We start from the raw sequence: 24758 nt of genomic DNA, 5'->3' as shown, positions 1-24758 counted from the left end.
CTAAGTAAGGAATCTGACTAAAATACATTTGCTTTCTACGTTTATACTATTGTAAACAGAACATTGCTGAAAATGTTGCTGAAGCTTTTCCTCTTGCACTCCTCAGGGCAAATGCAATAATGCTAAATTTCAAATGACCACATCAATTTATACTACTGCTGGAGAAAAGGGCAAGTTGGCATCAGTTGGGAAGTCGACATTGATGGCCGAGGTATTACAAATGAGAAAGCAATTGGCTCCCCAAGCTCCCAGCTAATTCGAAAATGGCACGATGCTGAAACATATTCCTGCCTGTGTATGAATGCATGTACATCTAACAAGTTTAAATGAGCCAACTTACAAGCTCCACTGATTGTTTTTTTTAATATAAATTTAGAGTATCCAATTTTTTTCCTCCCAAATAAGGGGCAATTTTAGCATGGCCAATCCACCTACCCTGGATTGTGGGGGTGAGACCCATGCAGACATGGGGAGAATGTGCAAATTCCACACGGACAATGATCCAGGGCCAGAATCGAACCTGGAACCTCGGTGCTGTGAGACAGTGGTGCTAACCACTGCACTATTGTGCCGCTTTGCGACTGATTAATTGGTTGTTATTGTAGCTATCAGCACAGTCACAATTGTTCAGTCAGTGCTTCCCAATCACAGAATCACATCGAAAAGCTTAAGTTTTGTTTTGGGTTTTGCAAATGCAGGCTGTTGTGTTTGACTGGCAATGACTTGGCTAATCAGTGTCAACTTGCCAATCTGCAAGCTCTTTTTTCTCGTGTCGTATAAATTAAGTATTTGAAAATCGACCTTGCATTTTTCCTGATGAGTGCAAGACAAAGAGCTTTGGCAACATATCAAGTTCTGTACTACCAAGAAACCGAGTACAGTTTTGTCAATCACAAGACATATTCCTTTTCCATCCACACTTTCTAATATTTACCCTTTGTAGTGCATAATCACGAAAACTGTAGCCTATCCTTTTAGTAGTTATCTTGCTACTCTTTGTGGAATCTTGCTGGATGCAAGTTGTGTCTTGGGGCGGCATGGTGGTGCAGTGGATAGCACTGCTGCCTACGGCGCTGAAGACTCGGTTTCGATTCTGGCCCCGGGTCACTGTGGAGTCTGCACATTCTCCCCGTGTCTGCGTGGGTTGCCCCCCACAACCCAAAGATGTGCAGGTTAGGTGGAATGGCCACGCTAAAGTGACCCTTAATTAGAAACAAATAATTGGGTACTCTAAATTTGGAAAAAAATAAAAAATTGTGTCTTGCTTGCCAATCTAACAGACACTTAATTTTGCTTTGGGACTTTTTGGAGACATATAATAAAATGCTACAAATCTTTCTTTGAACCCATCATCAATGAAAATAGTGAGAAGAAAATAAGACTTAACCATAACCAATATTCAGTAAATACATCAACTTGCAGACATTTAGATCAAGGTGAATATCTGTTGATAGCACAAAAATAAACTCGCTCTTTACCTTTCGGTCTGCAGCAGTTTCCACTGCGTAGGTGCAATCCGCAGGAATCTTTCTCATTTCCTGGAGCTTCTGGTGTAACATTTCTTGTTCAGTTTCTTTCATTACCATGTTGTCGGATACGTGAGACTCTTTTGGATCACTGAAACCAAAAAAAAAATGTTTTTTTGCAGGACAATACTTTGATTGAAACATAAGCCAATGATGAGAAGTATTTCGGAAAACTATATTGAATAGACTAATGAGGGCAAAAAATCTTGAAATCATTTTTCAAACAAATAGTTGCTGCATTAATATAGCTTTGGAAATTAACCACGATGAGCTGAATAACCTGTTACTATAACGGTCTGATCAAAGCAAGCACAATGGTAAATACACTAGATTTGTTTATTGCACGTAGGATAGGGAAGGACAAATTGGTCTAAGTTTTGATTATATCTTTTCAGTTACCCATACTGGAATCTGACTGTACTTTTTCTTTTCATTCTTAGGATGTGGGTGTTGATTGCAAGGTGGATTCTTTTACCATTCCTAATTGCCCTTAAAGTGGTGGTGGTGAGCCACCTTCCTGAACCATTGCAGGCATACCAAATTACTCCATTAATTGATTAAGTGGGCAGTTAAGAACCAACCACATTGCTGTTGATCTGGAGTCATATATATCTATATATTATATATAGATATATATTGTCATGATATATACCAGTATATCATGGTGCAGATACACACACACTGATGGACACACAGCAAGACCAATCAACACACACAACACTGCAGCCAATCACCAGTTAGAGCACTCACTATAAAAACAAGGGGCCATCAGAGTTCCCGTGCATTCAGGATGCAGCCTCCTACAAGGACAGAACTTACAGCACAGGTCCTCACCATGTGCTGAGTGCATAGACTGGTTCGGACAGGCATAGGTCTTTAGTGTAATCTAACATCGTGTTAACCCACAGTGAAAGTATGTTCAACAGTTTCTAACTTAATAAAATAGTGTTGCACTATTCTAAGTGTTGGTGGCCTGCATGTGTTCCACGGATCCAGAGCACCCAACACATCATATATGACTCCAGATCAACAGCAATGTGGTTGGTTTTAAAAATCAATTAATGGACTAATTTGGTAAACTGTAGGGACAACAGATTTCCTTCCCGAAAGGGACATGCATGAACCAAATGGATTCTAATAAAAATCCATCAATGAACACATGATTAGATTTTTAAAATCCCAGATTTATTTAATTAACGGAATCTAAATTCCATACTTAGCTCTCTGGATTAGTAGTCCAGAACTCTGGATCAATAAACTAGCAACTAAACCACCGGTTGTACTGTTCCCGACATATACCGTGGAACTATGTCAGAAGGCAAAATAAAGGAACTCATCTCGGATACTTTTTGTAATCAGATAATCAGCACAATTGAATGACATAGGACTCAATAATTATGACGGGCAACTGGACAGTAAAAGCACCCAGCGTCAAATAAAAATTGTTGGTGCCTGGTTTGGCTTTTGCATCTTAAATCTGGTCTACCCTCCTTGCTTTCTTGAACCAAAATGCTTCCAGCATACAACTCTTTAGCCGTTGGCCGTTAAGCTGAAAATGGCTGACAGAGTGCGTTCTAACATGTTATATATCCTTCAGGAGACCGCTGCTCAGTGTTGACCAGAAGAAAACCGACTGCCAATTATTGGCACTATGTCCTTCTCCAAGTTACACCCAGCATGGCAATGAAATTCTGGTGATGTTCACATTGTAAGAACGCAGCATGTGGATTCAGCTGAATAGGTAACAGTATTCAATAACATTTCAATGCGATACGGAAAGCTGATTCACCCAAAGTAGTTGGGATTCTTGCTGTGCTATAAATCAACACCTTTCAACGGAAGGGTGGCTTGGGAAGATGGCTCTGTTTGTGTAAGCCATGTTGGCTGGCGTTTGTGCTCGGGTGGGGTTGTTGGTTATATTGTTGTGGTTCTGTTTTTGTTGACATTTGATGTTGAATATTGTTGAAATTATAAATGCCTCAATAAAATATTTTCTATTAAAAAAAAAAATCAACATCTTTGTAACTAACTTCTGTGGAACTGGCAAATGATTAGCATTGTTTGCCCGATGTAAGCAGCTTCCAGGTCTAAGAGCTTGGGACCATATTAAAATGTAGATCATGTTTATTGAAGAACTGTTGTATTACTTTCAGCAGAGATGGGGATAAAAGAAATAGAGGCAATTTCAAGTAGAAATGTTTAACAGATTAAATGGTAAGTTTGTTCATTAAAAAGAATACTATAGTTATCATGGGCTGGATTCTCCGCCCCGTTCCGCCACATTTCTGTTTCAGTACACCGGCGGGATGCTCCGTTACACCGGTCAGTCAAACGGAGCATCCCGCCGGCTGAGAATTCAGCCCCATATTTTTGCATATATCCAAATGTAACTTGGGTTCAACTGGCCTAGATATTAGATGATACTGTACCAGTTTTTAAAAATACAAAAAGGTCACCAAGTGTCCAATCTGGAGAGAGGAACAGGGCACAACGCTTAGGCACACATAAAAGCACTACTGATCATGCTGAAGATAGAAAAGTAGCACTCAGCTGGCACCTGAAACAGGTTTGCGAATGAAAATCAGAAACCTAACCAATTTGGCTGTTCTGAAGGCATTCAGTGCCAAAGACTGTTACCAACCCAAACCCAATTAACCCTTTCCATTCCTCCCAATCAGCTGGCCACTGACGTTTCGCCCTCCTCTCCTGGTCACCGCACTTCCTCTAATTTACATTTCATTGCAACAATTTCAGTTTTGGGCTGTGGTTTTGACGAACAAGCTTCAATTTATTAACGCAAGTTAAATATTTATATAAGCACACATATATATATATTTCAGGGCCACTCAAAATTGAAAATCACCAGTGAGCTGCCTGGGGATCGACAGCAGTCTGTTGCTAGTCAGTCTCATGAAATAAGTCCCAAGCCCAAATATTGGTTCTGCTCCCCATGCCATTCTGGCACAAAGATCTTTTCTTACATTAAGTTCCCATCAGCATGACGGTTTTCACAACCCACATAATTTTACTCTGCCTTGGGTTCAGTCAGTCAAGACACTAAACCAAACATTGTACTCAATCAGTCACTCCTCAGGTTGTCCTATATTAATTCAGCACTCTCTAGTGCGGAGGTTGTGTGGTACTGCGGGCGTCATTCTCCGACCCCCCGCCGGGTTGGAGAATCGCCGGGGGCTGCCGTGAATCCCGCCTCCGCCGGTTGCCGAAGTCTCTGGTACCAGATATTCGGCGGGGGCGGGAATCGGGCCGCGCCGGTTGGCGGCCCCCCCCCCCCCGCTGGATTCTCCGGCCCGGATGGGCCGAAGTCCCGCTGATAAATTGCCTGCCCCGCGGGCGTGGATTAAACCACCTTTTGAACGGCGGGACAAGGCGGCGTGGGCGGGCTCCGGGGTCCGGGGGGGGGGGGGGGGGGGCGGGGCTATCTGGCCCCGGGGGGTGCCCCCACGGTGGCCTGGCCCGTGATCGGGGCCCACGATCCGCGGGCAGGCCTGTGCCATGGGGGCACTCTTTCCCTTCCGCCTCCGCCACGGTCTCCACCATGGCGGAGGCGGAAGAGACTCCCTCCACTGCGCATGCGTGGGAAACTGTCAGCGGCCGCTGACGCTCCCGCGCATGCGCCGCCCGGGGATGTCATTTCCGCGCCAGCTGGCGGGGCAACAAAGGCCGTTTCCGCCAGCTGGCGGGGCGGAAATTCCTCCGGTGTTGACCTAGCCCCTCAATGTTGGGGCTCGGCCCCCAAAGATGCGGAGCATTCCGCACCTTTGGGGCGGCGCGATGCCCATCTGATTGGCGGCATTTTGGGCGCCAGTCGGCGGACATCACGCCGTTTCGGGAGAATTTCGCCCTGCATCTCTCATTTTCACGTGCATTGAGATGCCTCCCCAAAATGAATAAGATTAAATTTACCAGATTAAATTGGAAAATACAAACATGAAGCGAACAATGATACTTACGATGGTTGCTTTTTTCCAGCACGCTTTGATAATTTTCGAAGCTTATTTTCAAATTCAATTCTTTTTTTTGCATCATCAGATCCTCTTTTCATCTGTTCCTTGTTGGTGACATGTAGGAAAGTCTCTTTGGCTAACCGTTCTACTACAGAAACACTGAACCTATAATTGAAAGGAAAGATGTCTACATTAAATGAAACATGCAGAAGATAATTTATTTGTGTGGTCTTAAACAAGAAAAAAATGCAATAATTGCCTCACAATACTGGCACACAATAACATTTGCATCATTTTGTGGGCAGCTCTCCATATATTAAATTTGTCTTTTCACTTCAACTAGCGCATTGATTCTATCATAACATTGTTACAAAATTCTCACTCCAAAATTGAGCCTCGATTCCCAACACACCGGTTTAACCAGGGCATAATTTGTACTCCTGGTGCAGTAAACAATACTGCCTCTTCCCCAAACAAGCTGCCTCAATCCCATCTTTCACTGTTTGCCTTTTAGTGTGAAAAATCATCCAGCTGTTACCCATGCCCCATGACTCTCTAATGCAGCGAGTTTCCTGAGGGCTTGAAGCCGATAGAATATTTTTCGACAATGCTCTCTTAGCCGGTGGGCGGAGATGAGGGGATGGATTCTCCGTAGCCCAATGCCAAAATCGGGAGCAGGCGGAGAATGGATTCCGGCACCGGAATCGGGGCAGGCACCGGTGTTTGATGCTCCACCCCTCCAAACCGGCGTCATCGGGCCATGCGCCGCCACAACGTTGTTTGCACGTCATCGACTGGCCCATCCGCGATGCTCCGCTCCCAATGGGCCGAGTTCCCTAAGGCGCGGGTCACGTGTCATCCCGGCAGTTGGGAACCTGCTGTGCTGGCTAGGGACTGTGTCCAGCGCCACACCCATCCAGGATCCGTGCTACTGGCTGGGGGTCTGCTGCTGGGGCTTTGGGGGCGGGGTGAGGGCTCCAGCACAGCTGCCATCATGTTTTTCGACATGTCTGGGGCAGGCCGTCAGCCCTGTGCATACGCAGCCCGGCCATTCTCCAGCCGCTTTCTGCGCGATCCGCAGGAGGCCCACGCGGCGCCAGTGCTAGCCCCTAAATGGTACCGGAATCGGTGAGGTCTTAGCGTTGATTTTCCCGTTGCGAACCACCCGCGGAGTCGCTGTTGGCGCCAGCACATAGCCGTTGGAATGGAGAATTCCGCCCGAGAGGTTTGCTCCTCCGGAATTAAGGGCGCACCGAGCCCTGCGACAGAAGCCAAAGCCGAACGAGCCATCTCGTGCAGCAATCATCAGATTCCACAGAAGGAGTGCGTCCTGGAGTGGGCCACGCAACAGCGGAATATCGACTGGTTGATGATGGGGGAAGTTCTCGGGTCTTCTCTTTTTGTTATAGGTGATTAGATCTATGGGGGGAATGGAGAACGTGGGACACGGATGGGGGACGGGGCCCACAGGCCTGGAGTTTAGTGACATTTGGGGATTGGATCTTGGGGACGGGGGTCACCTTGCTAGTGCTAAGAGTTAGGATAGTTAATGGGAGCGGTATGGGGGGGGGTTGGGCTGAGACTTGTTGGGCCAATTAGACGAGCCTCGATGGGTTGAGCATGGTTGGTTGGGAGGGGAATGGGGCTAATATAGGCAAAAGGTTCTCTGCCAACCTGGGAGTGGTAATGGCGGACTTGAGGTTGCCGGGGTGGGGGGTGCGCGTGAAACCCCCGACACGGCTGGTCATCTGGAACGCGCGGGACTTGTGAGAAGCAGAAGCTTGATGGGGAGGATCAAGGCAAACCTGCAGAGGTGGGACAGTCTCCAGTCTTCGCAGACCAAGTTCAGTCGGTTAGAATTAATATATGGTCGAATCCGGTTCCGGTGCCTCCCAGTATTTCCGCACAAATCTATTGGGCGGCTAATGTGGAGAAGGAGCTGAAGTGGTTCAGGGACCCGAGGGCCCTCTGGGTGCAGGTGGAATATTCAGTTTGGGAGATGAGCTTGGGAGCATTGGTAATGGCGCCACTTCCGGTGTCACCAACAAAATATTCTACAAATTCAGTAGTGATGGCCACACTAAAAATTTGGGGACAGCTGTGTCAGCAATTCAAATTGTGGGCACCCTCACGGCTGGCACTCATTAGTGTCAATCACCTATTCCGAAAGGCTGGATGTCACATTTAGCGCTTGGAAGAAGAGGGCTGGAGGAGGTGGGGAATCTAATTTTGGAAGGTCGGTTCACTAGTTTCGAAGAGTTAAAGGAGAAATATGGGTTTTCGGATGCGGGCGGATTTCCCCCAGGTGCAGAGCTCAGTTAAGCAGTTTTTTCTGGCCTTCCCAGTGGCTCAGCCATCCACCTTGTTGGAGTGGACCTTATCCTGCACAGGATCGGTGGAGGGTAGTACGTCCAGGATGTACTAACGAATAGGAGGGGAAGGAGTTGGGTTCAATTGAGTGGGGGATGGCAAAATGGATGGAGGAGTTGGAGCTGATACTAGAGGAATGGGTGTGGCGTGAGGCATTGAGGAGGGTGAATGCGACACGGTCTTGCATGAGGCCGAGCCTCATCAAGATAGTTTGCTAAGTGCACCTCACTAAGGCGAGGACAAGCTGCTTTTTTGAAGGGACGGGATGATAGGTGTAGGTGCGAGCATTGTTCATCACAAGCACATGTTCTGGTTGTGCCCCAGGCTGGTGGATCTTTTTCTGACACCAGGGCTGGTTTAGCTCACTGGGCTAAATCGCTGGCTTTTAAAGCAGACCCAGGCAGGCCAACAGCACGGTTCAATTCCCGTACCAGCCTCCCCGAACAGGCGCCGGAATTTGGCGACTAGGGGCTTTTCACAGTAACTTCATTGAAGCCTACTTGTGACAATAAGCGATTTTCATTTCATGGCGGCGATCCTGAATGTGGGGGTGCAACACTGCCCACTGGTGGCGATTAATGGGATCACTGATGAGGCGGAACTACGGACGGGTACGTTGGCAGATGACCTGGCTTTCGCTTCATTGGTGGCACGGAAGATTGGGCTGGAAGATGGCTGCACTGCTGAAGGTTTTGGTGTGGTTGGGTGATTTGATGGAGTTTGTCCGCCTTACGAAGGTCAAATATACCTCGAGATAGTCGATTAAGATATTGAAGATGGCAACCATTTAGAGTGTACTTTAAAGAATTGGTCACTGCTAGAGTGCTTGGGGGGGGGGGGGGGGGGGTTGTTTGCAAAATGTGTTTGTTTCTGGAATTTTGTTAAAATGTTAGTTATGGTTCACACCTTTTATAATCTTTTGTAATAAATGTTAAATATGTAATAAAATTCATTTCCAAATCACTCAAATCATACAACATAAGGGGTCAACTGTAATCAATGGGAGCACGATAGCTTAGAAAATGTAGAACCAATGATGTGACTTGATTTTTATATTTGTGAATAAGAGATAATTTCATACATTGAATCGGAATCAACTTGCTTTTTAAAGAATTCCTCACATGAACTTGATGTAGAAAATATTAAAACAGCTTGTAATCTCGGAAATGATTTCTACCCAAGTAACGGCGGAATCTGGGTGCAATGAAATGTTGCTGAAGATCAAGAAATTTTAAACAAAACGGAATTGTGGCTATAACTTCACAATTAAGCGGATTCAAAAGAACATTGTTCCAAAACACACCCGGCTTACAAAACTGGCCACACTTGGGGCTAAATGGCAAGATTTTGCTTGTTTGAGTTTTGATTGCACCCTCAGATGTTTGACACCATATCAGTATGAATGCTGTGTAAATAAGCTGACTTGCAGTGCTAAGCAATCCACTGAACCTTGACCAAGTATGTTTCACCGACTGTGGTCAATTTAAATTCAGTCAATTGATCTGTAATTGATCAGTATTCAATTGAAACCACGTAGTAGGTTATGTTCTGCTGTGCTGCAATAATTAACTGAAGAATTTCCTCACTTCTGGCAACTGTGCTCCTCTGGAAAAATGTTGCAGTGTGTCTTGCTCTCGTCACAAATTGATTACATGGCTGATTGAACTGCAGCTTACCATCATGAGTTTAAGTGTAATTCTAGATTGGCAAAACCAGTGGAGCATTCAGCACATTCTACCCACGAATGAAATCTCCACATCTTAAAAGATTCTCAATCAATAACAAATATGAAATAAAAGATAAACTTACGAGAAAAACAAAGCTGGAAGCTGGTTTGCTTTCTGTAAGGCTTCAACCAACATGGGAAACTGCTTCACCATGGTCGATGTAGAATTCACAACACTTGTTGGTTTCAGCTTCTCTAACACTTGCACAGCCTTAAGGTAGTGTGGAGAAATTATTAAAGTGAGATACATACTTTATACACACAAAGAGTACATCATAATAGTACTCTAATAATCAAATTTATATTTAATTATTTTGTAAAACATCTTTTAGTTAACATTGATTGGGATTATTAAAACAACAGTCTGATGATGTCTCAGTAGTTAAGGGCGGGGGGTTGGAGCGGAGTTGTACAAAAGATTCTACTGATCTGATGATGGTAGAGGCGCCCTAAAGAATTCCGCACAGGGCAAACATTTGTGGAGGAATTAAAAATCTGTTTTGACAGGAGTCAGTAGTCTAATCAGACCTCCAGGAATTAAGAAAATAATGGCTCGAAAGAACCACAATGCAGCAAGAACAGGTGATTTCCACTTGAGGATTTTAAAAGGGGAGAACATTGGATGAGAGCCTGCAGTTGGTGGAGTCCTCATCCATCTACTGCCTTTCCCCTTCAAAGTGGTTAGGGGTTTGTAGGTTCTGGTCAAAAAGGCTTTGATGGGTTGCTATCTCATAAATGGTATACATTACAGGGAAAAGCGGGAGGAAGGCAGGCGCCGAGGAAGCATGTGGGCTGGGGCTTCCTCAGAGGGACAGCTGCTGCGTAGCAGTCTGAGGGAGCTGCTGACTTGTAAAAATATATCGGTGGTAAAACCAAACCATGAGCGTCTAGGCAGCATAATCATATACAGACCTCAGCGCCCAGTGTGTACCAGAATGGTGCTGGAGAGGGTGTCTTTAAAGCAGGTTTTTCCTGGAAGGAGTGGAGTTTCATATGTTTTGGAGCTGTGCTCATATGGATAGTACTCCATCATGCTCCTGATTTCTGCCTTGTAGATTATGGGGAGTCAAGAAGCAAATCAATTCAACATAGAAGCTCTCTATTTATCCTATTATTGTCTGATACATCAAATCAAATTTCAATGGTCACTTTATATTCTATCAGACCGAATTAAAATATGATCAAGACCCTGAACATTTAATCAATTTTGCTATGATACAAGAAGTGTATTTTTTTTTAAACTTTACTCTGCTTTACAAGTTAAACACAATTGTGTTAATGATTGAATACCTGAGCCTTCTGCCCTGAAGTGATCCATTTATCCAATTCTTGTTTTAGTTCAGCCTCATATTTCCTGACGTCATTCTTTTTAATAACAATTTTATCCTTGAAGCCTTTGTATTCTTCCGGATTAAACTCCTTGTCAGAAAAACACAAGGAATCAGATACAAGTGTGAAGTTTAATTGGAAGCATATTACATTTTTTTTGATATTCTGCAAATCCAAAAATCCAGATATTTACTGAAAGAATTAAGCCACAAGATTCTCTGTTAAAACCAAATAATTTAACTGTACAAATATAAAAAAACATTACTAATAACTACACCATATCTTAAAGATTCTGTTAAATTAAAGATATTTGAAGTACAGTGAACACAATTACTTATCGGCTCAACTGAACTTCCCTTCAAATCCCTCCAAGCATAGAACAATTATAGACTTCCAGTTTAACACACTCAATTGCTAGGGTCTTAGGAATAGCGACCTTGGTCAGAACTCTCCAGATTCTAATGTTCTTTAACTCAGGAATCTTGTTGATAGGAACTCTCGCTCACTTCTTTGTTGGCCGAGAAGCCCAACTCACTGTTGATAGAGTCATCATAGATTATCATAGAATTTACAGTGCAGAAGGAGGCCATTCGGCCCAACGAGTCTGCACCGGCTCTTGGAAAGAGCACCCTACCCAAGGTCAACACCTCCACCCTATCGCCATAACCCAGTAACCCCACCCAACACTAAGGGCTTCAGTTATAAAAGTTAAACCCTGCCCCAAGTCAGATTAACGGTCATTCAGCATGAAACGTGCTCCATGAAAGACTGAGCACTGCCAGGGACGGCAGGGGGAGCGCGGGGAAAGGGAGCACGTACGCTCGGGCTTGCTCAGGGGAACTGTATGAGGGAGATGCCGGCTTGTACAGCATAAATATCAGTGGAAAAGCTATGCCACTGTGTCTGGGCAGCACAATCATATACTGACCTCAGTCCCCAGACACATTTTCAATTTTATTAGAGCCCTGACTTTCATTTGGTCTTGGATTAAGGTTGCAGCTAAAACATTAAGGCAGCCTTGCCGTTAGGCCCGCCTGCCAACCATAGACGCAGATGGTCAATGTAAAATCCCAGTCAATCGCTGTTTACTTAATTGAAATTGACTTATTGATTGTCGGAGGGCGCAGTTCTGACTCATGCTCATCGACTGACATATCATGCAAGGGTGCAATGATGTCAGGATACCTGAAACCAAAAGAGAAAATGCTGAAAAATCTCAAGCAGGTCTGGCAGCATCTGTAGGGAGAGAAAAGAGCCAGACCTGCTTGAGATTTTTCAGCATTTTCTCTTTTGGTTTCAGATTCAAGCATCCGCAGTAATTTGCTTTGATTTTATGCCAGGACACCTGCCTGGTATCTTTGCATGCAACTTTGCAGGCTTCTGGGTCAGAGTCGCACCCGGCCGAACATAGTAAAAGTCTGGCCCTAGTTATTAAAGGGAAAACAATCTCAACATAAAATATAGATTTTTTTTTACACAGAAGCAAATTGGCATCACAATATGCAAATAACTTCAGTAAAAGTACCTGTGCCCGAGGCCATGATGTCCATGTTTCAGTCATTGTGTCATATAATCGGAGGCACTCTGGAGGAGACAGGCTGAGGTCTGAAGGAAAACCATACCTCTCAATCTAATAAGCAAACACAAAATTTTATTTATTTATTGGTTAAATTATTTTTGAATCTACAAGGATGAGATCGGTTCGTCGACTTGGCAGAAAAGATCATAGTGGAATTTATTTAGCAGTTATTTCGTCCCATTTAATTGCCACAACTGCTCAACGACTAAACTAATTGTTTCACTCAGCCAAGGAACCATAATTCTTCTGTTGCAATTGGTACATTGTACGTTCTACACAAATTACCGTTATATTTCAATTGGTTTATTGCCAGAATTGTAGAAGCCATATACAAGCTTTCCCTGGAGGTAAATTTCAGTACAGCATCTCAATTTAACTTCAAGGATACAAAAATTTTAATTTTTCCATAGTGCACATGCAGACCAAATTCAGAAACAGAACAGAAGAGATTTATATTGAGAGAAAAAAATCCTCAAACTGGATTCATTAACCAGATGATCCATTTAGGTGATTTATTGGTACACCAGTGAAGTGTTCAGAATGATGAATATCATTTATGTTATCCTTAATCTCCGACATTACCAGTGTGGCCACTGACTTTGCCAATAGAAAAGGACAATAGTGAATTTGCAGCCCATTTCACACCCAGCCAATTTTATTTTTTTATTGAAGTAGAAATTTATAGACCAAAACTCAGTTCTGAACAGGAACTAGGTTGATTGGTCACCAATGACAACCATCTTTGAGTTAGCTAGTCAGTGGAGTGTTTTTCCAGATTCATATTATCCTCTTTTTGTGAAGAATCTTTGATGCCACACTTGGCATCAAATTGGCATTTCAGCAACAGTAGTCACTCTCACCTCACTTCTGGAATACAGGTCTTGCCTCTGCATGAACCAAGGCTGTAATGATCACTGGAGTCTCAAACACCAGACTGAGCAGATTAACAGTAAGTAAATGCTCCTTGATAATAATAAACACACCTTCCACTTCTTTGACAGTAGATCACGGTAGCACGTGGTTAGCAGTTGCTTCACAGCTCCAGGGTCCCAGGTTCAATTCCCAGCTTGGGTCACTGTCTGTGCGGAGTCTGAACATACTCCCAGTGTCTGCTGGGTTTCCTCCAGGTGCTCCAGTTTCCTCCCACAGTCCAAAGATGTGCGGGTTAGGTGGATTGGCCATGCTAAATTGCCCTTTTGGGGTTGCTGGGTGATGGGGTGGGGGCTTCGGATGGTGCTCTTTCCAAGGGCCAGTGCAGACTCGATGGGCCGAATGGCCTCTTTCTGCACTGTAAATTCTATGATTCTACTTCTTTAATGAAGAATAGAATGATAGGGCCAGAATTTTCTGGATCAGATTTGTCTTGTTTTCTGTCGACAGATCATACCAGAGTAGTTTTCCGACTTTGTCATGGAATTGAGGTCGCAGTAGTGCGAGTCACAAGTCGATTTTTAATTGCTCATTGCACTCTGGGATGGTTTCTCCAGACTGGAAGGAGACTATTATACTCCACATCTTTAAAAAAGATGGGCTCTGCTAAATATAGGCCTATTAGTCTGGCATCAGCAGTAAGAAAGGGGCTTTAGGAATGCAATGTATGAGGTACTTGTATGGGGGGGGGGGGAAACTTATTAGGCACACAATGTAAGTTACTAAATTAGTGGATTAAGGAAGACAAGTCACCATTGTTCACCAAGACTTTCAAAGTGCTTTTGATAAGACATCACATAAAAGACACCTCGACAAGACTGAAGCATCGAGTATCGGTAGCAATATATTGAGCTGGACTGAGAACCATTTGGAAGGTCTAAAGCAGAAAGTAATCGTAGGCGGATTTGGATCCGATTGGAAACCTGGCACCAGAAATGGCCCACAGAGGTCAGCATTGGAACGATTGCTCTTTATTTTTTATTAAAGATCAAGACATGGGTGAGGAAGCATGAATTTTGTATATGTAGAAGGCTGCCATTTCATAAAACTGGTTGCGGATTTCCTGAAATTCTTCAAAGCAAGTGATTTCACCTTGTACTAAGGTAAGCACAGCCTAGAATTTTAACTGCCATGTAGTGGAAGTGGGAGAAGAGAAATGTGTACATGCTGATACCAAGTATCACTGTTGTGGAGGCCTGGCTGGATTGACCAGAGCACTTTTTCCTGTCTGTATGTCATTACTCCGATGTATCCTGAAAACATGCAGCATTTTATGGAATTCCGACTTCAATGATTGAAATACTTACATGGTCCACGGTTAAAGCAGCACATGGATGATAGGAAACAAAGTCAAGCCCCGATTCATTTGAGCTGCACACATACTTTTCTAGGTCATTGTATCGTTCGCCATAGACCACTAAAAGAAAATGTTGCAAATAAGTGAGTTCAGTATCCATTATGTTGACTCTCAAACAGAAACCCATGTATCGCAGTGATTCAATTTATTCTGAGATCCAAGTCCCATTTGCAAGACCAATTTTCCAGCTCCAAATCAGCATCAGTAACAAGTAGACCAACTGAGGAATGATCTCACCCATGTGTCAGTTTGGATATATGCATTTATTTCGTAAAAAAAGCCCATCAAATTCTGTTACTATATCAGCTCCAATGATTTGATTAAGTTTACTTTAGTGATGGAAAGGGATAGGTATGTACCGCAGGGCAAGAGTTATAACTGGGGGAAAGGCAATTATGATGCGATGAGGCAAGACTTAGGATGCATCGGATGGAGAGGAAAACTGCAGGGGATGGGCACAATGGAAATGTGGAGCTTGTTCAAGGAACAGCTACTGCGTGTCCTTGATAAGTATGTACCTGTCAGGCAGGGAGGAAGTGGTCGAGCAAGGGAACTGTAGTTTACTAAAGCAGTCGAAACACTTGTCAAGAGGAAGAGGGAGGCTTATGTAAAGATGAGACATGAAGGTTCAGTTAGGGCGCTCGAGAGTTACAAGTTAGCTAGGAAGGACATAAAGAGAGAGCTAAGAGCCAGGAGGGGACATGAGAAGCCTTTGGCAGGTAGGATCAAGAATAACCCTAAAGCTTTCTATAGATATGTCAGGAATAAAAGAATGACTAGGGTAAGAGTAGGGCCAGTCAAGGACAGTAGCGGGAAGTTGTGCGTGGAGTCCGAGGAGATAGGAGAGGTGCTAAATGAATATTTTTTTGTCAGTTTTCAAACAGGAAAAGACAATGTTGTCGGGGAGAATACTGAGATTCAGGCTACTAGACTAGAAGGGCTTGAGGTTCATAACGAGGAGGTGTTAGCAATTCTGGAAAGTGTGAAAATAGATAAGTCCCCTGGGCCGGATGGGATTTATCCTAGGATTCTCTGGGAAGCTAGGGAGGAGATTGCTGAGCCTTTGGCTTTGATCTTTAAGTCATCATTGTCTACAGGAATAGTGCCAGAAGACTGGAGGATGGCAAATGTTGTCCCCTTGTTCTAAAAGGGAAGTAGAGACAACCCCGGTAACTATAGACCAGTGAGCCTTACTTCTGTTATGGGCAAAATCTTGGAAAGGCTTAAAAGAGATAGGATGTATAATCATCTGGAAAGGAATAATTTGATTAGAGATAGTCAACACGGTTTTGTGAAGGGTAGGTCGTGCCTCACAAACCTTATTGAGTTCTTTGATAAGGTGACCAAACAGGTGGATGAGGGTAAAGCAGTTGATGTGGTGTATATGGATTTCAGTAAAGCGTTTGATAAGGTTCCCCACGGTAGGCTACTGCAGAAAATACAGAGGCATGGGATTCAGGGTGATTTAGCAGTTTGGATCAGAAATTGGCTAGCTGGAAGAAGACAAAGGGTGGTGGTTGATGGGAAATGTTCAGATTGGAGTCCAGTTACTAGTGGTGTACCACAAGGATCTGTTTTGGGGCCACTGCTGTTTGTCATTTTTATAAATGACCTGGAGGAGGGCGTAGAAGGATGGGTGAGTAAATTTGCAGATGACACTAAAGTCGGTGGAGTTGTGGACAGTGCGGAAGGATGTTACAAGTTACAGAGGGACATAGATAAGCTGCAGCGCTGGGCTGAGAGGTGGCAAATGGAGTTTAATGCAGAAAAGTGTGAGGTGATTCATTTTGGAAGGAATAACAGGGAAGACAGAGTATTGGGCTAATGGTAAGATTCTTGGCAGTGTGGATGAGCAGAGAGATCTCGGTGTCTGTCCATGTACATAGATCCCTGAAAGTTGCCACCCAGCTTGAGAGGGTTGTTAAGAAGGCCTATGGTATGTTAGCTTTTATTGGTAGAGGGATTGAGTTTCGGAGCCATGAGGTCATGTTGCAGCTGTACAAAACTCTGGTGCGGCCGCATTTGGAGTATTGTGTGCAATTCTGGTTGCCGCATTATAGGAAGGATGTGGAAGCATTGGAAAGGGTGCAGAGGAGATTTACCAGAATGTTGCCTGATATGGAGGGAAGATCTTATGAGGAAAGGCTGAGGGACTTGAGGTTGTTTTCGTTAGAGAGAAGGTTGAGAGGTGACTTAATTGAGGCATACAAGATGATCAGAGGATTGGATAGGGTGGACAGCGAGAGCCTTTTTCCTCGGATGGTGGTGTACAGCACGAGGGGACATAGCTTTAAATTGAGGGGAGATAGATATAGGACAGATGTCAGAGGTAGGTTCTTTACTCAGAGAGTAGTAAGGGCGTGGAATGCCCTGCCTGCAACAGTAGTGGACTCGCCAACATTTTAAATTGAGGAGAGATAGATATAAGACAGATGTCAGAGGTAGGTTCTTTACTCAGAGAGTAGTAAGGGTGTGGAATGCCCTGCCTGCAACAGTAGTGGACTCGCCAACACTAAGGGCGTTCAAATGGTCATTGGATAGACATATGGATGATAAGAGAATAGTGTAGATGGGCTTTAGAGTGGTTTCACAGGTCGGCACATCATCGAGGGCCGAAGGGCCTGTACTGCGCTGTAATGTTCTATGCTCTAACTATGAGAGCAAACTCAGAATTCCTAGCTTGTGTTAGGTTTATAATATAGTTAGGTTGTTTCATTTAACATGAATCCAGGTGTCCTGCATCATGAGTAATGATATTCAATCATGAGCATGTTGCGGTTTGAAACTTCAACACCTACCCTACACCGCCCCTCAAAAAATGTTTAAGAAGCTTTTTCCCCCACTCTCAATTTAGTTTGTTTGACATGATAAACCCAATTAAAAGACCACCATGGGTAAGACTGGTCGAAGGGAACAATTATTGCAATTCAGATAATCACCCTTCACTCTTGTAGTTACTATGCCAAACTAAGACCCTCAAAATGTTTCTGCTACCTGCAGTTTATCCTACAGCTAATACCTCCAGATGAATGTCTCAATGTGCATAACATATAACTTGATTCCAATTATATTCAGGCAGCTAACAAGTTGTGAAACTTGGAATAAAATATATTATACATTTAAAAAAAAGGAATTTCATGTGAATTAATGACATTCAAACTCCCTTTCTTTATTCATGAAAGACACAAGACTAAGAAAATTGAGAAATTACAGTTATCAACCACAGGATATTGGAACCAACAGCCGTGTCCTTTTGCTTGACATACTAGATCATCTGGCCAACGAGATGAAGATTGGATAGATGAAGATTGGACTGGTGCAATCTTACTGGCCCAATTTCCCTTTATTCAGTGTCCTGAAGATCCAGATGCAGGAACAGGAAAATGGGTCCCATTTAGGGCAAGTAGCCAATTAGGGATGGGCAAACAAAATGCTGGTCTTGCCAGCGATTCCCACATTCCATTAACAAAATAGAAACAAACGGTTAACAAAATAGAAATGAAAGGTTCACAGAACAGAAGGTTAAGGTTAAGGATGCTTACATAAGAGCGTTCAGCCATTTTTGTGACATAAAAGGGCAAAGTGGAACAGCCATCCATACCTAGTCTGACTTTGTAGGATCTTTGGTCTCTTGATATTTTCATTTGCTGCTTTTTTTTCCCACCAGTAGCTTTTACAGGATTCTCCAATGTCTTATCTGTTCGCTGCCAGTAATTCTTTACTGCCTGAAGCCATCTATTTAAAAAAATAGTCAAATAGGAGTTAAATTAAGTGAGAACATTGCTACTTTTCTCCCTCTCAGTTGTAAGGTTCGATGCCCCTGCAATCACAAGTGGTGTTAATACCTGAAATGGCACTTTGACAGAAGACAACACTGGCAACAGGGTAGGGGAATTATTTAGGAAGAGAAAGAGAAAATATTAATGATATTATAAGTTTCCTCTTCTGTCTATCCCATTTATCGTTCCCTACCTAAAAATATATAAAATAGAATCTTTCTTTTCCTTTTCAATTTTGAAACAATTATGTTCAAATTGGTGAAAAGTGCAGTCAGCAAGGCTACCAGTTAAGAGTGGGCAACATGGGTAAAAAAATTGTTCTTCTAATTTGTAGACAGAAGTCAGATCTTAGGGATAGAACAGGAAATATATTCCACTAAATTTAAGAATTATGCAGGAGGAAGCCACTTGATCCAAAAGTCCTGTTCTGACTCTTGGAAAAAGCTATCTACTCCACTGCTCTTTCCTCTCAAGTATTTATCATAGTCTTACTTATCCAATTGAGTAACTGTTGAAACAGCTTCAACCACCCTTTCAAGTAATGCATTCCTGGTGATTATAACTTGCTTCGCAAAGTAAAATTCTCTTTGCCCCCTCCATGGTTTTTTTTGCCAATTATCTTTAAATGCACATCCTAGATCTGACTCTCCTTCCAGTGCAACAGCTGAACCCTAATTATTTGATCAAAATGCCAATTTTGTTTCTCCCCACAGCCCTCTATACTTCACCAATAGTGATCCCAGCTTCTGAAGTATTGTAAAAAGAAGTGTAAGGTCACAATTCCTCAATTCCTAGAGAAACAAATCCCTTTGATTTATTTCCACATCCCTTTCCAAACAAGTTACAAAGCAACAGTATTTCACTACACTGGTTCACAGGATGTAATAAAATATTTGGCATCTTGAGATGAATTCAACCTAACAAATGAACAGACATGGATTAATAAAAAACAGCAAGTCGACAGATACCTTACTTTTAAGACATTTGAGATTGCAAGATATGTCAGCTAATGTTTTACAGCAAGAAACAAAATACAGTTGTGTAAAAAAAGTAATCCAAGCAAAAATAATTTAAAAAAGTTACTGGGCAAGAGCTTCTGGTTTGCTGATTGTAGCTGACAGAGCCAGGAATGGACAACGAATCATCACCAGTAGATGCTCCCAGACTTCTGCTCCAATCTCTCCACCGAGACAGTGGACCTATAAACACATAGTATAGTAACTAACTCACATTAAGATTATTAAACTACAAAATAAAAATTACGACCAAGAACTTGGCAAGTTTATTTCATTGCAAAGATTTCAAAAGAAAGTCAAACAGGAAGGACCCTGCGAGTAGTCATAAGTAACCATTTTAATAATTTGTCTTGGATCATAGAATCCCTACAGGAGACTATTTGGCCCATCAGGTCTGCACCGATTCTTCAAAACAGCACTTTACCCATGTCCACTCACCCATCCACCTGCCCTATCCCCATAACCTAACCTGCACACCCCTGGACACTAAGGGCAATTTATCATGGCCAATCCATCTAACCCGCACATTTTTGGATGTTTGCTCATGTTTAGAAAGTCAAATATCCCAAGTCAGATTTTTAAAAAATATGTGCATTTTGAGAAATAGGAAGCAGTGATTTCTTTGAGCCATTTAGAATTATATATTTCTAAACTTCTCAGGGGCTTCTGTTATTTCCAATCAGAATTGTATCATTGGAGTTCAAAAGATGATATTTCTTACGTTATCTTTATTAAATTTTTTTTCTATTTTCCTTGTCCTTCCCATTCTTCCAGCATTATTATGGTATTTCATATAATTAAAAATTTAAATATTGGCAAATGTGGTTTCCTTATTTCATTATCAGCACATATAAATGATCCATTAGCATCACATTCAACAAGAAAGTAACCAACAACAGAAAGCGTAAAATCGTTTTTCGAAATTCAGCAGTGTATTGAGACGACAAAGACCCTGGGCGAATTTGTGCTTTGAGATCAGTTCAGGCAAGAGAAACTGTGTTTCAAAGTGAATCACTACCTGATTCAAAGTTGCAGTTACATGAAATGACCATGGATTCACTTAACCATACTACTTTCACCCCGCAGAATTTAAAACTAATAAATGGTATTCTATCTGTATAAAATAAAACCTTTCTGGCAGAATTTATTTCAGTTAAAAACTCAGGCAATACCATCACGTGATTACCTTTTCCAAGGTTGTCCTCTAGAACACAAAGTTGCTTACTTCCTCTCCTCAAAATGGCAAATAATCCCAAGACTGGAGTTCCAATAATGATGATGATTCTTTGCTTGCTCACCTTACATACGTAAGCCTACACAACTGGCTGATTACTTGACAAGAAATTATGGACACTAAATTTAATCCTGCCAATTGACATAAAAACGAACATTTCCCGTAACGTTTATTGCATGCCATCAGCAGTGAGAACATAGCCCAGGGACACAGATCAAGCCATATATCCCAATTCACTATCACCCTGGCTGAGACCGATTAACACAAAAAAACCAAGAGAAGTAATCACAACATTTCCAGCCCACTGGATACAATTCAATGTGCTCGGAGTAATAATTGAAGAGAATTATGATTTTTCAGCTGTTGGGAGTCTGTTTTTGGAGCAGGAGTTCTTTCATGGAGTTCATGTGCTTTCTGCATTATCCTCCCTTCTCACTTCACTCTTAATAATAAGTAAAGAGGATCCTTCACAGGGATGTGTTGCGAAAGTACCTGTGATTTTATTATGCTTGTTTCTAATTTAATGTCATCAAAGTCTTCAAATCACTACAGTTCAAGTTCTATCTTACCTCATCAAAAATGACATATTTAAGCTTCTTCACCCAGGCTTGTCGTTGAGCATGAAGGATGAGATTTTCTAAACACTGAGGAATTGTGATGAGAATCTGAAACAAACATTGGGATTAAACACATTTAGATTTGACCCTATATAAGCATCTCTGGTCAATCTCAGATATAATAAAGGTAATTTTGAACATCTAGGACACAAAAATCAAGCGTGGTCAATCGCAGACTGGCTATCCAGCTGTCAGGTTACATCAAAATTGCAAATTAAAAGGTGCCCGATTTCATTACAGAATTATTTCTAGAGTTTTTTTAGCATGAAGTTGAATTTGCTTAGCTAGCCTTTCCTACGCTGAGTTTTGCAAATGGCAAGTTGTTTTGCTTCAAAAGGAGTTTTGGTAACAAACTACACATGCAAATTATGCTGATTCAAGGTCTCAAAATATGTTCTCCATTTTCCTTTATGAACTTGGATCAGGAAGCTACAATGACTTTGGTTTGGTTCCTGCTATTTCTTTTAATCTTAGAGGGTTAGTATACAAACTAATGTCTCCCCTGTGGCTCTGATTGTTTACTTGGTGAGCAGCTGAACAATACAGATCATGGGAAGTTCTAGGTTTGATCCTGGTGTTATGCCAAAATAATTGATTTTAGCCAGGGAAGCAGTTCTATGGTTAATCCAACACTCTGGTTAGAGAATAAAAATAATCCAGATTCCCAGCACCTGCTCAATCTCCCCTCTTAGCTTTATTTAATCCAGCTTCTCCTTCGCCTACTCCTGTACATGTCCCATATTCCAACTGACCTCTGCTCCTCCTATTCCTACCCCAGTCCTGATCTCCCCTGCTCGAAGTGAGGCCACTTCCTCTGCACTCTCAAAAGATCCATGCAATATACTCAACCAAAGAACCACCAGGTGCAAAGTCACATTTATTCTACAGTTTGGAAACACACTGAGGAAACAAAATCAATCTATTGTGGGGCAATATTAATAATTCTTCCTTGGAGATTAAACGTGCAGCTCAAAGTTAACAAATTTTCTGTGATTGCGAGAGCCAGTTTCAAACTCTTCACCTTCCTTCACTTGTGCTATTGTATTTCTGAAGCCCTAATGTAGTATGTAAAGTTCTAAAATAACCCTGCTATAATGCATCAAAATTATCTACCACTTTGCCAGCAAAAAGCCATTTTGGCCACATTTGGATACTGAAAGTTAGAAATAAATTATATCATTGCACTGATTAAATTCTTTATCTTAGCAGAGGCATTAACCCCAACAGCAATTTCCAGATCTTTAGGACAGACCATATGACACCTGTTGCCAGATCAAAGTTGGTTCTAAAATGCTTTCTTTCATGCAATGCGCAGAATATACTGTAATTGAAGCAATACAATTGGCATTCACGCATCTCGTCACTGACTTTGCTGCTCCAGTTTCTTTTGGGAAGAGTGAACTCCATCTGCACTGATGCACTGAGGAAGATTTTTAATCTCTCTCTAAAGATATGGATGCGAAGATCCCTTTAGCATAACCTGCCCAATATCCCTCCATGGATTCAACTCTACTCCCCAGCATATCAGAGGCAGGGACTTCCAATTGAGTAGTTGATTCATGTAGGGAATGGTGTTGGTAGAAATAATTTAATCAATTCATGCAAAGGCCCGTGAGAACAAATGCTAAGAGAAAAGAAAAAACACAGCAAAATAAAAAAATTACAAGACATTGCTGAAACACACATTTTCCATTACCTCAAAAGGTACTTAATTCTTTGAATGCCAACTTTAAATTGATGCTCCTAAAAAATAATTGGATACGCCTCTTTGTATTAAGATACAAATCAGGCATAATTAGAGGAGGAACTAACAATTTTCATCCTCTAGCTAGAGAAAATTAGGAAGTGCAAGTGAGAAAACAACACTAATGTCTCCTGACAACAGTCAAAGAACCAAGACATAAGTGCAGATAACTCTTAAGGAGCTAAAGACTTGGAAACAAAAATTAATTACAAAATAACCATGAGAAATTCTAGCTTATTTATAAATAGGAAAAATAATACCTGGCAATTTAAAGCATCCTGCCGATAGTCTCGTGTGTAAACCCCACATACCACCATTCCATCTGGTAAAGTCTTGCTAAATCGGTTGTAAACAGTTGCTACCACTTGGTTCACAAGAGCCTAGTCATTAAAATATAAAACACATTGCACTTGAAATGCATCAAATCTTCAAGCAAAAACAATGAAAATAATTTTAGACAAGAAACTATTGGGCGAACCACATTTACCAGCAGCACAACGATGATTAAACTTGAATTACTGAACAAAACTGGAAAACTTAGAATACCAGATAAATTAACATCTCCTAAGAATTGAAGCAATGTGTCAGGTGTAGATTTTTTATTTTTCCTGCCATGCACATTAATTTATTCTGGTGGCAATGAATCAGCCACCCTAATACACCCCACACATTTTTCCTTTGCAAGAAGTTAAATTTATTCCCATGTTTTAACGAGTCTTGATGTTGGTTCGGTGTTTTCTGGACACAGCTAATTATTGCATAGTTTTTTTTTAATAAACATTTTATGGAGGTATTTTTGGTATTATAACAACACAATAAACAATGTACATGAAACTATAAACATTGTGCCTCAGCAGTCTCCCTCCCTTACAGGTCCCACCTTTATTAACCCCCTACTCTAAGCTAAACTAACCCCCCCCCTCCTTCTGCTGACAATTAATTTTCCGCGAAGAAGTTGACGAATGGTTGCCACCTCCGAGCAAACCCTCACAGTGACCCTCTCAAGGCGAACTTGATTTTCTCCAAACAGAGAAAGTTAGCCATGTCCGATAGCCAGGTCTCCAACTTCGGGGGCTTTGAGTCCCTCCAAGCTAATAGTATCAGTCTCTGGACTACCAGGGAAGCAAAGGCCAGAACGTCTACCTCTTTCTCCTCCGGGATTCCCGGGTCTTCCGACACCCCGGAAATCGTCACCTCTGGACTCAGTGCCACCCTTGATTTTAACACCGTGGAAATGACATCTGCAAACCCCAGCCAAAATCCCCTAAGCTTCGGACATGCCCAGAACATGTGGACATGGTTCGCTGGTCCTCCAGCACATTTTGCGCACCCGCCTTCCACCCCAAAGAATCTGTTCATCCGGGCAACTGTCATGTGAGCCCGGTGAACGACCTTAAATTGTATCAGGCTGAGCCTGGCACATGTTGCAGACGCGTTGACACTACTCAACGCGTCCGCCCATAGACCATCCTCTATCTCTCCTTCCAGCTCCTCCTCCCACTTGCGCTTGAGCTCCTCGGCCTGCGGCTCCTCTGACCCCATAGGTTCCTTGTAAATGTCCGAGAAGCTCCCTTCTCCTACCCACC

The 24758-nt window shown here is 42.4% G+C and overlaps 1 protein-coding gene across 1 annotated transcript in view; it reads right to left on the bottom strand.

Annotated features, from left to right (window-relative positions):
- Positions 1-24758, bottom strand: part of LOC140408553 (probable ATP-dependent RNA helicase DDX60) — an 87026-nt gene that overhangs the window by 29029 nt on the left and 33239 nt on the right. The window contains exons 17-26 of the mRNA XM_072495925.1: positions 23433-23552; positions 21381-21476; positions 19645-19760; positions 18384-18517; positions 14733-14842; positions 12442-12546; positions 10878-11006; positions 9671-9798; positions 5498-5656; positions 1479-1617 (exon numbers count right to left, since the gene is read on the bottom strand). Of these exons, the coding sequence (XP_072352026.1) occupies positions 1479-1617; positions 5498-5656; positions 9671-9798; positions 10878-11006; positions 12442-12546; positions 14733-14842; positions 18384-18517; positions 19645-19760; positions 21381-21476; positions 23433-23552 (1236 nt within the window). The remainder of the gene's footprint in view (positions 1-1478; positions 1618-5497; positions 5657-9670; positions 9799-10877; positions 11007-12441; positions 12547-14732; positions 14843-18383; positions 18518-19644; positions 19761-21380; positions 21477-23432; positions 23553-24758) is intronic.

Source organism: Scyliorhinus torazame, chromosome 3 (assembly GCF_047496885.1).
Source record: "Scyliorhinus torazame isolate Kashiwa2021f chromosome 3, sScyTor2.1, whole genome shotgun sequence".
NCBI classification, from domain to species: Eukaryota; Metazoa; Chordata; class Chondrichthyes; order Carcharhiniformes; family Scyliorhinidae; genus Scyliorhinus; species Scyliorhinus torazame.
The sequence above is the reverse complement of the archived record's forward strand: the minus strand, read 5'-3'. Positions and strand labels throughout refer to the sequence as shown.